The following is an 18,456-nucleotide window of genomic DNA, read 5'->3' as shown; positions in this document are numbered from 1 at the left end:
TCTCATAAAACCATTTATTTCAAAAAAAAAAAAATCTTAGATAAAATTATATAAATGTTTATATATCCTAACCTCTACCAAACAACTACTTAAGCTTTAATTTTGGCATAGGATAAAAACGGAAATTCCAACATATATAATATATTACAACCAATCAAAAGGAAGAAAATTAGATGAGATGGTGTTGTTGTTCCTCCAAAGCTCTTCGATCGCTGAGTTCCTCCACTTTTCTAAAATGATTCGATCAATTGGAGCCACCACCGCCATGGCTCTTCTCGACGGTGAGGGAATGGGAGTTGATTCACCTTCCAAAACTCGCCGGCATTCGGACAAGACAAGAGACAGTGGAAGACAGGTTCCTTCTCCAATCCGTAGCATGACTTGATTCATGGTAATAAAATCTTTACGAGAAAAAAAAAAGTTTTAAAAATCCAGTTATATATTATTATCCAAAACAAAGAATTTTAACATATATAGGATAAAATTAAAAAAAAAAAAAAGACGCATGCAAAAATTCACATTTCAAATAATCCAAAAAAAAACTCTTGCACGAAGATTGATATAATTAGTTTCATGACAATAATTAAGTACGACAAATATATAGTTTGAACCAAAAGAATAATAATGCTACATAAAATAAAATATTTTGAATTATATATATATTACATTATATTATTTATTACATGAAATGATTATTACATTGATAGGGAAAACATATATATAGCAAGTCCATTAATTATTCTTCCAAGGAAAACACTCAGGTTCTCCACCGGTAACTCTACATGGATGTGCTTCAAATATATCCCAAACACAAAGGTAAGAGCATCTATTTGGCCAATCACGTTTACCAACATAAATATCAAAGTAGTGCACTACTTCTTGCCCATTATACCATGTAAACATGCACCAATACAATGGCGAGAACCAAATGCGAAAAGGGTTATAAAACTCGAAGCTCCAACTCTCACCAACTTGAAGTTCTACGAACCCAAAATCCGAATGCTTGTCCTTGCAATGGAGACCAAGTTTCATGTTCAGTTTGTTGTTAATGGTGACTGTTATTTCTTTAGGAGGGAGAATGGAATCAACACTCATACCGACATTGAAATTGAAAGAAAGAACTATTGCCAGTATCATAAAAAGTGATGATGATACTCTCGTCATTTTGGATTTGGACGGTGATATTAATGATGTACTCATTTTTGCACAATATAATTAATGATGGGTTCATGATAATATCAGTTCGTAGAATGAAGACTATTCCATATATATATATATATACACTAGTATATTTACCCGTGTAATACGCGAGAAATGTTTACTTTCTTATATTTATATTTAAAATATATTTCTAAAAAAATATCATGAACATATTTAATATAAAAAAATAATGTTATTAATTTAAAAAAATAATTTTATCTCTAACCCTAATCTCTTTTTCTCCTTCTCTCTCTCTTATGCTCACCCTCTTTCTTCCACTCTCCTTCATCTTCCTTCCGCCACTAATCTTTCTCTCAATCAATGCTCTTTCTATCGTCGCTACTACGTCTCCTCCTCCTTCGTCCAGAACCCTGTCTTGCTGTTGCGTCTCCTCTTTTGTCCAGATTCGTTGGTGCTATCATGTCTCTTATTAAATGATAAGAAATATAATTATTTAAAATTAATATTTTCAAAAATAAAAAAGCAGAAAAGAGAGACAAGCATACTAGTATTAGAATGCGTCACATGTAAATTCCGCTAAATTAGTAAATAATTAGTCAATAAATTGAATTTTAATTAGAAAAATAAAAAATGTAAATCTAATATCAAAATAGGATAGAACTCTTCAAAACGAAAATTTTGACATCAATTTCAAAAAATTTGGCCCAAAATTAGACCGGATAAACCGAACCGATTGAATCGAACCAAAACCGGGCCCATAACTTAAAATGGGCAGAAGCATCTCCTTCCCCACTCAGCAACAAAAAACGCTGAAGACAGCAAGGGGGAGAGAAGAGCTCCAAACCCTCACCATTACTTCCATCTGCCATAACTTCTCCATTCGAGCTCCGATCGCTGCACTGTTTGCGGCCACGTGTCCAGCGTGTCGAGCTCTACGTTTCTATCGGATCAATTTTACGGGCAAGCCACAATCCTATCTCAGATTCTCTACCCCCTTTCTGATTCTTGAAATTGAGCCCTTGTAATGAGATTTTTCCGAATTCGGTATTGTAGGTTCGATTTAGCTTGCAGAGCTTATCGAGTTTGAGTTGCTATGTGCATGGGTGTGATAAGAATCACCTAAACCTTAGCCAATTCTTGGTTTTATTATGTGAATTCTGAATTTGAGGTATACATGTGTAATAGGTGTGAATTAAGTATATATATATGCATCGGAATTGAGTTGTGGACACTTGGAGTTCTTTTGAACATAACTTAATAGTGATGATGCATGGTGTAACACCCTAACTTTTAGCACCTAATGATCGTACTAAAAACTCAGGCATTACTTACCTCTAAACCTTTTTATTCTATATTATTTTTATTTAATATTGAGTCTTCGCGAATACGAACCGAAACTTTCACCAAGAAAACAAAGAGTCGGTACTTTAAATCATTTAATCACAAAATTATATATATCCACGTAGCATGATGTACATAGACTTACTCAAAGACCCTCAAATACAATTCCTACCCTTCTAAAAACTAAAACAATAAATGACGAGAGGAAAATAAAATCTAACAACTCAACTTGTAAAAAGAATCTTCTATGCTCTTGTAGTTCCGCACTAAGCCTTCGCACCTGTAGCTGAAAGGGGTGGAGATAGGGGGTAAGAACTGGGGAGTTCTTAGTAGGGTCAAGGTTAGAAGTTAAGTTCGTTTCATTATGTTCACAATCAATAACAATAGTCAACAAAGTATAATCCAACTCAGCAATTATAGAACATAGAATCCAATCACAAGTACACACAATCATAGAAAACACAATCACAAACAAATATGCGCAAACAAGTATGATGCATGTATATCCCTAGTGCAGGTAATGAGGTCATCTTTCGGTTTCGACCCGCTCCCGACGTAACTCAGCAACCTTTGTCTGAGTTTGGTTTCCAGTGTCATAACCTCTATAAGCAATCTTTGTCTTACAGGTACGACTCTATTAAGCCGATGAATGCAAACATAACCTCTGTAAGCAACCTCTGTCTTACAGGTGAGGCTCTCTCTAGCCAATGTATGTAGCGATAACCTCTGTAAGCAACCTCTGTCTTACAGGTGCGACCATCTCCTGGATTGGCCGATGTATCTCTGGAAAGCAAATCTTGGTGGACTCACCACTATAATTTTCAGCAGGTAAACAATCATCTCTGCTTCTCTCCTTTTCTTTTCGTTCTTTCTTTCTTTTAAAACCAAAATCAGCTCTTTGTGACATTCTCCAAAACCTTTTAAAACAATTTCACTTAAACCAATTCTTCTTTTAAAAGACAAAGGAAAATTATTTATTAGTTAAACCCATCAGCAAGGCCTCTAGACTTTAGGAGAGTGGCAACCAATCTCATTTTCTTGAGTTCATTATAAATGCTTAACAATCATTATTTTCTTAAACTAAATTTAATCAAATAAAGTTTCAAAATCAAATCATACAAATTAGAAGTTCCGAACCAATTTCAAAAGCAAAACCAATCCCAATCTCATCCTTAAAACTAATTCTTTAACTTTTTCCAAGACGTCGCAAAACGAAACCATTCAATTGAAATTCAATTACTTTTAAAGTTCACTAAAAATCCTCCGAATGAAATTCTTAAGTCAAATTCAAAATATAAGCTCTTTTCATATTTAAATTAACTTTAAAACATAATACTCTTTTTTCTAAATAATTTAAAGTCGTAAAATAATTCTTTTCAAAATAAATCGAACTCAAAACATATACTTTTCTTAAATGAATTAAACTCGAAACATAAGTATTTTCTTAATAAATCAAACAATATAGCTTCTCAAATCCAATCTTTTTCTAAATAACATTTCAAACAAAGTCTTAAATTTTAAAACAAAACCTCGGCAATATCTCCTCTAAAATTTGGACTTTGCCACCCTTCTTGGGTCCCTCCTAACTATTTCTCAAACTCTTTCAAATCATTTCCAATAAATCAAAACCATTTCTAATATCAAAATATTTATAAAATCAAACCAATTAAAAATCAAACCGCCTCCAAAATCAAACCATTTTCATATCTTAATCATATTATCAATTCATCAATTTATTTTTTATTAAATCTCAATGCCATCCTCAAATTTTACTAATTCTACTTGATCACCAACAACATTCCAGCCCCGAATTCATCAAAATAACTCGGTTCTTGGCGGCATTTAAACCGACCAAACCCCAAACTAATCACAAATATCAATATATCACAAAAATTCAACATAAATTCAGTCAAATTCAATCAACAATCAATTACAACATTAATTCACTTATCCAACACCAATTTAACCAACGATAAATTACCAAAACCTACCTCCGTACGAAATCAAACCAATGGGACCTCCAGAGAAGCTTTCTGACCGAGCTGCTAAAGAGAAAAACGTCAGCAATCGTCTGTGCCTCCTAGAATACTAGTTGGCCGAACTCAAGAAGTAGGAGAGCTACGTCACCGTCAACTTTCACTGATCAAAAGTAATGCCAACGTGTAGAGGAGGAGGATACGAATACTTTTATTGGATTAGATTTTTTATTGGAGTTACAGATCATAAGAAATCGAAGTCGGAAGCTCTCAAAGGTGCCATGGATTCTCTTTCTCACTCACAGTCACTTTTCTTTCTTCTTGTAACGTGAAGGAGAGATTATGAGACATTGGTGATGATGATTAATGAATGGTTAGGTGTCACAAGAGGTTGGATGTCACTTCCTCAAGTTGCTGAGTCAGCGGTTCAAGTTATAAATATCTTAAATGGATAACTATAAAAGTTGGATATATTAAAACACAAGTAATAATATATACGAGTTACTAATATAAATGGCATTAGCAACATGACAATAAAAAATATACGGTCAAGCATTAACAAGCTAAGTTCACCGGAGAATACCGATATTTACTTATACCGGCGGATATTGAGCTCGATAATAATATTAACTAAATTCTATTTTTAAATAAAGAATTCTAATTTAAAAAATAATTTGTAACTTATTTATATTTATATTTTTAAAATTGCGGATTGTTATACGTGGGTCAGAGGTGGACCACAGGAATGAATAATGAATGCATGCAGTTTCTGCGTGGTTACAAAGTTGACTGACTTAGACTTACAACCACTATTATTGTCTCTCACTCTGACTCTTTCTCTTTATATATATTTTCTACTTTGTTTCTCTAGTTTTGATGATCATCTAACACTCCAACATATATACAACCTAACAGATAGCAGCTTGCTTCCATCTCATGGCTCTCCAATCCCCCTCCTCTGCCCATCCCTTTTCGTTTTCTTCTGTCAGCTATGCCTGAAAATACGATGTGTTCATTAGTTTTAGAGGCCAAGATACTCGCTACAGTTTCACTGGCAACCTCTCTAATGCTCTCTGTCACAAAGGAATTCACAACTTCTTTGATGATGGCTAGCTTCAAAGTGGAGAGGAAATCACACATGCACTTTTCAAGGCAATTCAAGAGTCCAGGATTGCCATCATTGTGCTTGCTCCTAACTATGCTTCTTTTTCTTTTTTCTTAGAGGAATTGGTCCATATTCTTCACTGCATCAAGAGAAACAATCGATTTGTTTTGCCGGTTTCCTTTAATGTGGATCCTTCTGATATTCGCCATCTGAAAAATAGTTTTGGAGAGGTAATGACTAAGCTTGAGAATAAATACAAGAATGTTATGAACAAGGTGGACACATGGAAGAAGGCTCTGAAAGAAGTAGCTAGTTTGTCTGGTCATCATTTCAAGGATGGGTAACTTCACTTCGTATACATCTTTCTGTAATTGTTTCTCATTATTACAATTTTGAATTGTAAAAGTATTTATGTGTATGTTTGTTGGACAGGCATCGATATGAACATGAGATTATTAAAAACATCGTAGAAGACATTTCAATAAAGATTGGACGTCTACCTTTGCCAGTGGCTGACTTCCCTGTTGGACTTGAGTTTCCAGTGTCAAAAGTAATTTCCCTTTTAGAAATGGATTCTACTGATCAAGTTCACATGGAAAGGATACATGGAATTGGTGGCATAGGAAAAATAACACTTGCTCTTGCTCTTTATAACTTGATTGCTGACAATTTTGAAGGTGTGTGTTTTCTTGAAAACTTGAGAGAAACTTCACAAAAATATGGGTTGGTGCATCTTCAAAACAATCTTTTTTGTAAGATGTTAGGAAAGGAGGGAGTCAAGATAATAGGTGTTAAGGAAGGAATTTCACAGATACAACGTAGACTCAGTCAAATAAAAGTTCTTTTAATTCTGGATGATATTGATGAGCATGAATAGTTGACAGCTATTGTGCGTTTTTCGTGCGATTAATGTATTTTTTGACCGTGCTGAGTATTTTCTATGCATTGCACGGTCATTCGCTAGTAGTCATTATAACTATGGATTCTTTTAAATATAACTTAATAGTGATGACGCATAGGTCAGAGGTGGACCATAGGAATCAATAATGAATGCATGCAATTTCTGCATGGTTGCAAAGTTGACTGACTTAGACTTACACCCACTATTATTGTCTTTCACTCTCACACACACTCTCTCTCTTTATATGTATTTTTTTACCTTGTTTCTCTAATTTGATGATCATCCAACACTCCAACATATATACAACCTAACATTTTGCTTCTATCTCATGGCTCTCCAATCCCCCTCCTCCTCTGCCCATCCCTTTTCCTCTTCTTCCATCAGATATGCATGGAAATATGATGTGTTCATTAGTTTCAGAGGTCAAGATACTCGCTACGATTTCGCTAGCAACCTCTACAATGCTCTCTATCGCAAAGGAATTCACACCTTCTTTGATGATGGCAAGCTTCAATGTGGAGAGGAAATCACACTTGTACTTCTCAAGGCAATTCAAGAGTCCAGGATTGCCATCATTGTGCTTTCTTCTAACTATGCTTCTTCTTTTTTTGTTTAGAGGAAAAGGTCCATATCCTTCACTGCATCAAGAGAAACAATCGGTTTGTTTTGCCAGTTTTCTTTAATGTGTATCCTTCTGATGTGTATCATCTGAAACATAGTTTTGGAGAAGCAATGGCTAAGCTTGAGAACACATACAATAATGTTAGGAACAAGGCAGACAGATGGAAGAAGGCTTTGAAAGAAGTAGCTGGTTTGTCTGGTCATCATTTCAAAGACGGGTAACTTCACTTCGTATACTTCTTTCTGTGATTTTTTCTCATTATTACAATTTTGAATTGTAAAAGTATCTATGTGTATATTTGTTGGACAGGCATCGATATGAACATGAGTTTATTAAAAACATCATGGAAGACATTTCAGGAAAGATTGTTCGGCTACCTTTGCCAGTGGCTAACTTCCCTGTTGGACTTGAGTTTCCAATGTCAAAAATAATTTCCCTTTTGGAAATGGATTCTACTGATCGAATTCACATGGTAGGGATACATGGAATTGGTGGAAAAGGAAAAATAAGCTCTTGCTCTTTATAACTTGATTGTTAACAATTTTTAAGGTATGTGTTTTCTTGAAAGCGTGAGAGAAATTTCACAAAAATATGGGTTGGTGCATCTTCAAAACAATCTTCTTTATAAGATATTAGGAAAGAAGGGAGTCCAGATAATAGGTGATAAACAAGGAATTTCACAGATACAACGTAGACTCAGTCAAATAAAAGTTCTTTTGGTTTTTGATGATGTTGATGATCATAAACAGTTGACAGCTATTGTGCATTTTCGGTGCGATTAATATATTTTTTTATCGTGTTGAGCATTTTTGTGCATTTCACGGTCATTCACTAGTAGTAATTACAACTATGTATTCTTTTGAACATAACTTAATAGTGAATAATGAATGCATTTAGTTTCTGCATGGTTGTAAAGTTGACTGAGTTGGACTTACACCCACTATTATTGTCTCTCACTCTCTCTCTTTATATATATTTTCTACTTTTTTTCTCTGGTTTTGATTATCATCCCAAGTGAGTAGTAGTATGGAAGTAAGAGAGTAGTAGTATAATGGAAGATATTTGATTCACTGATCCATACAAAATTACACAACTAATTATAATGATGATCATGCTCTCAATAGCATTCCCCAACCATAAGAACCAGCCCTTGCTCCCCCAAACATGCATTGGTTTGTGGACGTTGGTGTTTCTAACACACTTTCTAGATGATAACTGTCAGTTAGGAAGGAGGGTAGGGAGGATTTGATATTAGCATTCGCCCAGTTATATGGTTGTCACCACTTGTGTTTTTTATTAAGGTAAGTGTGATGCTTCCCTTGCTTATGCTTGTTTGATTCAATATGAAATAGAGATGACCATTCAATATGTTACTTACTACTTTGAGCAACTATTTTGTATCATACATTTATATATTGAATGATTATGAATTCGTAACATAATGCAATTGCAAAGCAAATAGATAACCCTATTACCCACAGTCAATTTGAAACTTTATTCTTTGCTTTATCTTAACTCATTGATTTATAGATAAGAAGATGAATGTTTTTGAATCCTGATTTTTGTGGCACCAGAGAAACACATTATGTTGCATCAATCAATATAGGCCAAGCTTGTTGCATTCCCATTTCTAAGAGAATGAGCATTCATTTTGGGACATTAAGCAACAATTTATATGATACTGATTCATTCCGAATTTAACAGAAGACTAGGAGTAAAAACAAAGGACAATTGCAAACATATTCCATTCTTTTTGGTTGAAATGAAAGAAAGTGGATACTTGATGTGTGCCTCCATCCTTATTATTTTGAACCTGGCATGTGCCGGGTTTTTTTATCTGACCTATGCTTTTCAAATGTATGAGAAGCATGGTTGATGTGAAGAATGTGGATGTGGACTGGTCATTGAGATGTTGGTTATTATAAAATCCATTCATGAATGAAATTTTTTTCTTCCCTTGAATGGATCTTGATGTGCTACCAATTTCAAGATAGGAAGGTTGAAATTAAAATTCATCTTTAATATTAGTAGTTGTGATAGCAAGCATGCATGTCATTCGTTGGAATTCTCTCTACATTATTGTGTTATACGTAAACAACTTAGAGGATTTTAGTTGTTATTTTTAGCATGCATCCTAACTTGGCCTTTGCTCATTTTGTTCAAATTGCTGAATTTTTATAATATGAGGTAGATACTGTCGTTAAATTTGGCACTTATTAGTACAATGTGCAGCAACAACTTATTTGATATATAGATGCAGAGAACAACTGTAACACCACGTTACCCTAAGCCTTACCTCTAGCCGTAAAGTAAAGGATAACAAAGTGCCACAACAGTTCTAATGCTTATAATATATAATATATATCCAAGAATTTATAGAACTAAAAGCCCGATGAAGGAATAAAGCTCAAAGTCGTATAAAGCGGAATTACAATATGCGAAACGTTCGCACGATACTAAACGCGTAGGCATGGACGGAACAAGACATAATGAATATAAAACTTTGTCGATAGCTCCAGGATACACAAGGTAATACTTAAATTAAACAAGACATATATATATAAGCATAAAATACCAAAAAGAGAACTAGTCACAGCGTGCGGAGTTTAGGCCGGCTAGTCAAACTGAAATACAAAAGAGTTTTGAAGTTTTAAAACAGCAACAACCTATCTCTCAAAGTTTTTAGAAATAAAGCCTCTAAGGCAACAAGGTTATATAAATACAAAGGATGAGAGAGTGACTATATCAAAATAAAGCAGAATAAAATAAAGATGAAACCATACTCCGCTCTGTCACCATCTCACAACTCACTAAGGTGGGTTACGACCTGCATCTGAAAAACAACAACATATGGTATGAGAACCGGATGTTCTTAGTATGGTAACAGTGCCCAATATGTAAGATGTAAGGTTCCGGGATGCCAAAGGCAATCCTAGAACTTCACACCAAATAGATATTCAAGCTTAACAAAAAAAATAAATAAATAACTTAAACTATAAATAGGGGAATCTACTTAAGGGATTTCTAACTAATACTAGTCACCATTGTCCCACAACCTTCACCAACCTACCCTCCGTGCGATCCTATCACCACCGCTTATCGAGCCTCCTCAATCACAGCAGAAGACACAGATAATGCATACAAGTAAAGCACAAGTAATATACATATACAGCAAGTAATCAAATAGCAAGTAGACATGTGATTCATGTAGGCATACTGAAGATAAGCAAAGCAAACAAACACATAGAAAATACATATGATGAATGCTTGTCCTATTGGCTCGTGATATCACTTGTTGGTCTATGAATGCCAACCTGACACATTCTTTTGGATGTAGCCTTCCTTCCACGCCCAGAGATATAGACTCTGCACACTCATGCAGCAGAGAAATCTACCACGCCGGGAATATAGGCTCCGCACACCCATGCAGCAGGGAGTCTGCTACGCCAAAGATATAGGCTCTGCACACTCATGCGACAAGGAAGGAAAATCACAACTGTCTCATCATAAATCATTCCAAAGATATAGTGTTGGGCACACTCTTACAGCAGAAAAATTGCCACGCCGGAGATATAGGCTCCGCACACTCATGTAGCAGAAAAACTGCCACGCCGGAGATATAGGCTCCGCACATTCCCATATAATCCAATAATTTCATCATTCCTTTCCAAGTTCTCAACTCATCATAACCATCATCGGTTTCCAATTTCTCAAATTATTATCAACACCTCTTAATTTCTTTGAATCATCACCAATATAATACTCCGCCCGCTCAACCACAACTTTATAAACCTAAGTCCCCGTCTTCTAAACTCATATAAAATTTCATCTATTTAAGTATCTAACTCATCTTTAATAATATTAGAACCTAATTACTAGATAGTACTCTTAAACAGCATGTGGAAGAAGTTTGAAAAGTTAGAATACCCTTAAAAACGAAGAAAAAACATTTTTCTGCAAAACAGGCCTATGCGCACGCATGCACATTGTATGCGTACACATGCATACAACTTTTCCGATTTCGCGTACCCATTGGTGGCAAATAGAATGGCACGCTCGCGTATGGGGTGTTCGGGTACGCATACTCCCCCATATTTAACCCTCTTGCGTACGCATACACATGTACGCGTATGCATAGGTACCAAACAGAATAGCTTGTATGCGTATGGGTGGTTTGCGTACGCATGCACTCCCCGACTTAGAAAATTTTGCAAAGTTGCAGAAATCAGTTTTAAACCCAAAACTTTAAATGTTCATAACTTTCTCTACAAAAATCTATTTTCATCAAACTTTATATCAATTTAAAGATCTTTGAATGAACTTTAATTTAAGACAAATTTCAACCAATTTCAAAAACTGAGGCTCAAGTTATGATCCGTCAAAGTTCACCAAAAATTAACTAGGTTCTCAAACTTCCAAAATTCATAACCAAACCAAATCAAAGCCTACTCAATCATCATAAAACACCACCACACACAACAATTTACCCTTTCATATCATTTCCATCAATTTCAATACCTATTTCACTCAACCTTTCCACCATAAATCAACACAAAATCCATAATTCCAATTCAATACTTCCATACCAATAATTCACACAATCTAATTCCTCATATACACCCTTCATCAATTTACAACATCATCACATCACAATCATTATATCACAAGTATCATCCACACAATCAATACTTAATTCATCATCTACATTCATTACCCAACATCAATAATTTCCATCATAATTCATCAAAATCATCATACATCATCAATCCAAATAAATTTCAACAACCAATTTAATCCTATCCTAAGATCCACTAGCCTAAGTGTCCAAAAACATTACATATTACATAAAAAAAAAAACCGAAACCATACCTTGGCCGATTCTCACGCAACTCAAAACACCAAGCAAAGCCACCAAGCTCAAAACCACCAAGCATCACTCCAACAAACTCCAAAACTCAATCCAACATCATACAACACATCACATCAAACATAGGGTTCACAAAAATAACTAAACACAAGAGTTTAGTGAAACATTACCTTATCCAACGAGATTATGGGCAAAACCCAACAATATTCCAATGCTAGATCACCCCTAAACAAACAAAACACACAGAAACTCAAAAATCCAAAGCCATTTTCGAGTTTTGGGATAGAGCAGAAAACTGAAGCTAGAGAAAGAGTTTCTTACCAGAAAAGCTTAGTTAGAAATGACGGGCTCGACAAGAGTTTCGCATGGCAGCAAACAGCTCGTCAATCGGAGTTCCGTAGCTCAAGATATGGCAGGTGAATAGTACCCTCTCATCTTCTCTCATGCTCGAACCCTCACTCTTTCTTGGGGGAGAAATGAGCTGAATGCTCGTTAAATGGCCTTATATATATTGGACTTTGGATCCGGTTTGGACCCGATCTAACCCGTTAACATTTTTAGCCCGTTTGACCCACTTTGGGCCAAAACCTTTAAGATTAGCACCCGGTTTTCAATTCTAAAATATTTTTGTCCTTTCAAAACAAAATATTCAATTTTCAAAATCTTATTTTTCAAAATACGCGGTACTGGATAGACTAGAGCCGGTACTGCCAATTTTTACAAAAATTTTTCATAAAAGATACATTTTTCCACTCAAAAAAATTTATTGAATTCAAATTTCACCATTATATTTTTAAAATATCATTTCAATATTTTCAAATCTAGTTTGGACAGTTAAAAATTATTATTTTATTAAAACGGTTAAGCCGATTCTTATAGTAACTATGTATAGGTTTGTTCTTATTCATGTAGCACAATGATGAAAGTGAGTTTGGAGCGATGAATTTGTGTGTGCTCTCATAACGAGTGAAAAAATTGAATGAAAGGCAAGAGAATTACGAAATACAACAACAACAATAAAGCCTTGTCCCACTAAGTGGGGTCAGCTACATGAATCAAACGACGCCATTGTGCTCTGTCATGTATCATGTCTACAAAGAGACCGTTTACATGTAAATCTCGTTTGACTACCTCATGGATGGTCTTCTTAGGTCTTCCTCTGCCTTTCGCCCTTTGTCCATCTTCCATCTCATCCACCCTCCTGACTGGATGTTCTATCGGTCTTCTTCTCACATGTCCAAACCACCTGAGACGCAATTCAACCATCTTTTTCACAATGGGTGCTACTCCAACTCTCTCCCTTATATCTTCATTCCTTATTTTATCCAATCGCGTATGATCACTCATCCATCTCAACATCTTCATCTCTGCCACACTCAGCTTATGTTCGTGCTCCCCTTTAGCCGCCCAACACTCCGTACCATACCGCATAGCCGATCTTATAGCGGTGCGATAATAAAAAAAAAATCTAAGGACCAACTATAATATAAGCTAACTCAATCAATTCTTTTTTATTTCTAATTTTGAAATTAAAAAAATTAGAGTAGTAAGAGATTGTTTTCGTTTTTTTTTTTTCTTAAAACGGACCTATTTTTCAACTAGTTAACTCCACTTCTAATTGATTATCTACGGGAACTCGGACTAACTATAGTAGTCACTAACTTACTATAACTGATGCTGACTACTCTTAACAGAATCATAACAAATTAATTCTTAACAAATAAGTTTAATACTACCAACTTGGACAGCATTAAATTAAGAGCTATGTATAACTATTTATTAGTAATATATTAAAAGCGAGCTAAAGATAACTTCTAAATTTATTCTTAGTCTCCTAGATTTTTAACATGATGCCCGTCAACTTAAGTGGCTTTAGATTCATTGGTAACTTTTTACTCCTCTCTTCATATATCTCATTATTTATTTTTTACACCTTAACGTCCCATTAAATTTATCAAACGTTACTAGGAATACATCAATGTCAATTCTACCTTAAGGTCCCATTAAAATTATGAAACGTTACGCCTAATAAAGGTCTCACTAAAATCAATGTAAATTTCATCTTAAGTTTCCATTAAAATTATAAAACGTTACACTTAATAAAATTCAATGTACAAGAAAAAATTAATTTATTCTTAAGATCCCACTAAAATAATCAAATGTTACAAGAAATAAAAAATAAACGTATAAATTTTGTTAAGCTTCTTTAACGGTCATAAATAACAAAGAACAATATAAATATATGTACATTTAAATACATAATTTTTTTTTAGTCCTACTAGAGAGACAATAAGGTATCTATACAATATGTACAATTGGCTGTTTATTTGGCCTAATATATATTAATAATGTAAATTAAACATTATTATCCCTAATTTCTAGTTGCTTTTTGTGATTTCTACCCCCAATTTACTCCAAATTTTTTCACATTAACCCTTCATCACCCACCATTACCTACCCTCCAAAAAACCCATTGTTTGTTCCGTAGAAAAACCCCCTTTCTTCGCCACTCCGCCATGTGCGCAGCAACCTGCATTCTACCGCTCTGTTTCTGCGTGACGTGTAGCTTCCGTTCCTGCCGACCGGAACTGTTGCGCTCCGCCTCCTTGCGCCAACGCCCTCGCCGGAAGAACCTCCGTCACTCCTCACGCGGCCGAACATCCGTGACCTGCAACTGTCAGCGTCATCGACGTGAGTTGCAGCCCCGAATCCAGCGCTCGCATCATCCAGCGCTGCTGCCAGGGTCTTGTTGAATTACTCGAAGAATAAACATCCACGAAAACTGAGAAAGTGAACATCCAAAATCATACAAAAACGAACATCCAATGTGAACGTGTATAAATCATAACCAGCAATCATCGTCTACAACTAAGCACCCAAGAATAACCATCCACGTTCACAGAGAAAGTGAACATCCGGCGACAGGAAGAAGGCACAAACCGGCTGTGATGGAGGCGCTGGACGTCCGGGTTGCTGCGTTGCTGCGAGCTCGACTCACACAATATGCGCGTCCTCTCTACGTACGGTGGCCTGTGCAGACGACGGCGCCAGTCGGAAGAGTGTCGGCGCGATGTCCGACAGCGAATGGTAGCCGTGGTGGCACTGTACTAGTTTTTGCTTCGAGGAGAGAGTGAGAGAAGAGTTTACACCGTATTGAGAGAGGGAGATAATCCTAATTTGATTCTGACGGAAATCATGATTTGATTCAAATTTTAAATGGAAAACTACTCAAAATTAATTAATTACCATAACTACTCAAAATTAATTAATTACCATAACTAACGGGAATCATGATTTAATTCAAACTTTAAATTGGAAACTACTCAAAATTGATTAATTGCCTCTAATTTAATTCTAATTTCAATTTAACCCAATTGTATATATTGTATAAAATATACATTGGCTCCTCATACTTTTTCATTTTTTTTTATGTAATCAGATATTACAATGGAAACTATAACGGTTACAAATAACAACTTCTATCTTTGCATTATACCATAGAATTCTCATTGTATTTTTATCTCTTCATAATAACCTATCTTTATATAATATTATAGGATTCTTTTTTTACTTTAACTTTTTATATTCTCTTACCCTTTATTTTTATGTAGGTTACATTATTGTTTTCAATGCTAATATTAATTTTTTTTAATATGTATGAATTTAATTAAAAACTTATTTCTTCTCTTCTTCTTTCATACTTATTACTCATTCTTATATTTACTATATAAATCAACATTCACTTCACACATTTCTTTTTTTATCTCTTCTCACATTATCTCATACCTCTTTTTCTTTCTCCTTCTCCCTCTCAATTCTTGCTAATTTTTTGCATAACTAGAATCTAGTTCATAACCATAGTTTTTTTATTTTTATTTTTTTTTAATTTGTCAAACGTATGTATTAGGTGATTGTGTGATTGTATTCATTAGTTTTTCTATTTCTTTGTGTAATTGTATTCATGAGTTATGTATTGTCTTTGTCGCCTATATATAACTTCTTTTTCCTTTTAACAATTTACATTTTTTTAATATCATTTAGTTGTAATAATATCGATGAAAATACATGTTGTCATAATTCATGAAAAATAAAATTAAAAAATTAAATATCATTTTTGATTATCAAAACATTAATAATATCCATACTTGTATTTTATCTAATAGTTTTATCATTGTACTATAATATTAAATATAAACTAAAAACATAAAAAAAAAACAAAATTAACTATTTAAAGAATAAAAATAAAAAAATAATTATATGAAATCAGGTGAATAAACTTCAATTAAATTTTGTTATTACTTATTATAATATATTAAAAGAGAGCACAACGTAGTTTCATAATCATTCTTAAACATTTGATTCACTCTACGTTACCACATAAGTTTTTTTTTTTTTTTTTCGCTAGATGACATAATCTTCTATCTTGCATTATGTCATAGGATTCTCATGGTATTTTTATCTCATCATATTAACCTATCTTTCTATAATATTATAGGATGGATTTATTCTTAATCTTAACTTTTCATATTTTCTTACCCTTTATTTTTATGTAGGTTACACTATTACTTTTAATGTTAATGTTAATTCTTTTTTATAGGTATAAATTTAATTAAAATCTAATTCCTTCCCTTCTCCTTTTATACTCATCGCTCATTTTTATATTTACTATATAAATCAACATCCACTTCACACATTTTTTTATCTTCTCTCACATACTTTCATACTTCTCTCTCTTTAAATTTATACTATATAATATAATTAATTTAGCTCTCTGCACATCAGTCTTAATCTCTAGTTTATTGTTAATGGTGATACAAATGGTGTGAGGAGGGAAATCTCCTAAACCACTTATACCAACATTGAACTTCAACAAAATAAGTATAGCCAATATTGTAGAAACTGATATGAAAAATGAGAAACTCATTTTTGGCACAACATGTGAAATTTGTGCAAGAATTTTTACTTTTTTCCTTTACATACGGTTGGTATAAATGAATGGTCAAATGTTTCCTTGCTCAATTACTACATCTACTTAAAAAGGTAAAAAAGGAAGAAGACTTTGAGCCTAGTATATCATGACTATATAACTTAAAAGAAAACATATAAGAATAGAACATTGAAGGTAAAAAATGAAACTATAAAGAATAAACATAAAATCGGTTTATAAACCACTGCGTATCTATTTACCAAAATAAGGGAAAGACGCAGCAATTTGCAGATCATGGCTCCAATCAACAACAGTTAGAGGTAAGTTTTGGTAATAGCCTCTTCAAGTTCTTGGAAGTCCCAAGCATCATCTGCTGAATATTGCCCTGAAGAAAAGTGAGGAGAACCACGCTGAATTCAGCAACAGCTTTACACAAATAACAACACATTCAGAGCTTTGGAAGATCAAAGACACTCACCAATTGAATCTCTTCGCAGAGCAGTTAAATGGGCGCAACTGCAAAATTGCAGCAAATAATGATTCTTCTTAGTATTGGTAACTAGACAAATATCAAATCATAAACTTCTCATACAGGTAACATGCCGAGTTACATAAACCGATAAACAACAAAATTATAACGTAGCGTTGACAAATTTTCTACATATTACATCGCTGAAGATATAAGGAACACAATTTTTTAAATAAAGAATAACTACCTGCCAACAGCCTTCCCAAAATCCGCGCACAATGACCGAATGTATGTCCCTTTAGAACACGTCACCCTAAAAATCAAATTTTGTCTGGAAAAATATAACACGAGTGTATCAAATGATGATAAAGAGAAGAACAAATCAAAAACTCTAAATGATTACCATTGTAGAAGGCCCTATAATAGTAAAAACCATAAAAGCTTTCATTTGGACAGTGATATTACTATTTGCTACTATTATGATTACAATTCAGCAAATAATTGGTTAGGTGCAATGTCTCCGAACTTTGTGTTTAATGTTTGAAGCTAATATATTAGCAATAATGATTGATTTTGGTATTCTGAGGTCAATTTCAAGTTTTGAACAACTGTCAATGGTCAACAGAATTATCAATTCTAAAGAGCCAAGTTTAAGACACGGCTGGGAGGCTTCCTGCATCGGCGCATCCCACGTTACCTGTCATCCAAGCTGCGCTCTATGTCAAACTGGAGTATTGAGATTCGTCTAGGTGAAAGTTCAACGTTTTCTCCTCTCCTCGCCTTGTCGTACATCCTTTCACCCCCAACCTATCATGAATGAGAAAAAATGTGTAAGCAAATGGACCAGTTGCCTCAAAATAAGTAACATAAAGTACTGCATTTTGAAGGGGAAAAAGTTGGATGAAATTGCATATCGTGAACTGTTTCGGAAACAAAGGATAATACTTGCTGATAATATAATTCAAATTACTATTTAATACCAATATTTAAATCGACAAAGAGTCTCAATTTGTATCATGTTTCCCATAAGTTAATAAGTTTACCACCTTCGAATATTTTAACACCTTTCGCATTAAGCAAACCATCT

At 34.1% G+C, this 18,456-nt stretch overlaps 2 protein-coding genes across 2 annotated transcripts in view; one reads left to right on the top strand and one right to left on the bottom strand.

The window, feature by feature from the left end:
- On the top strand, nt 236-7,632 carry LOC107641378. The gene is made up of 6 exons (XM_021124029.1): nt 236-371; nt 1,071-1,178; nt 5,701-5,923; nt 6,016-6,260; nt 7,101-7,323; nt 7,416-7,632. The coding sequence occupies exons 1-6, from the start codon at nt 236-238 to the stop codon at nt 7,630-7,632; spliced, it is 1,152 nt and encodes a 383-aa protein (XP_020979688.1).
- Nucleotides 16,897-18,456, bottom strand: part of LOC107644553 — a 5,096-nt gene continuing 3,536 nt past the window's right edge. The window contains exons 7-10 of the mRNA XM_016348437.2: nt 18,067-18,176; nt 17,617-17,700; nt 17,379-17,416; nt 16,897-17,285 (exon numbers count right to left, since the gene is read on the bottom strand). Of these exons, the coding sequence (XP_016203923.1) occupies nt 17,215-17,285; nt 17,379-17,416; nt 17,617-17,700; nt 18,067-18,176 (303 nt within the window). The 3' untranslated portion in view covers nt 16,897-17,214. The remainder of the gene's footprint in view (nt 17,286-17,378; nt 17,417-17,616; nt 17,701-18,066; nt 18,177-18,456) is intronic.

This window comes from Arachis ipaensis, chromosome B05 (genome assembly GCF_000816755.2).
Source record: "Arachis ipaensis cultivar K30076 chromosome B05, Araip1.1, whole genome shotgun sequence".
NCBI classification, from domain to species: domain Eukaryota; kingdom Viridiplantae; phylum Streptophyta; class Magnoliopsida; order Fabales; family Fabaceae; genus Arachis; species Arachis ipaensis.
The sequence above is the reverse complement of the archived record's forward strand: the minus strand, read 5'-3'. Positions and strand labels throughout refer to the sequence as shown.

Coding starts and splice junctions, on each gene's coding strand:
- LOC107641378 (XM_021124029.1), top strand. CDS start 236: ATGATTCGATCAATTGGAGCCACCACCGCCATGGCTCTTCTCGACGGT. Junction 1,179..5,700: donor CGTCATTTTGGATTTGGACG/GTGATATTAATG, acceptor CTTTTTTCTTAG/AGGAATTGGTCCATATTCTT. Junction 6,261..7,100: donor GATTGCTGACAATTTTGAAG/GTGTGTGTTTTC, acceptor TTTTTTGTTTAG/AGGAAAAGGTCCATATCCTT.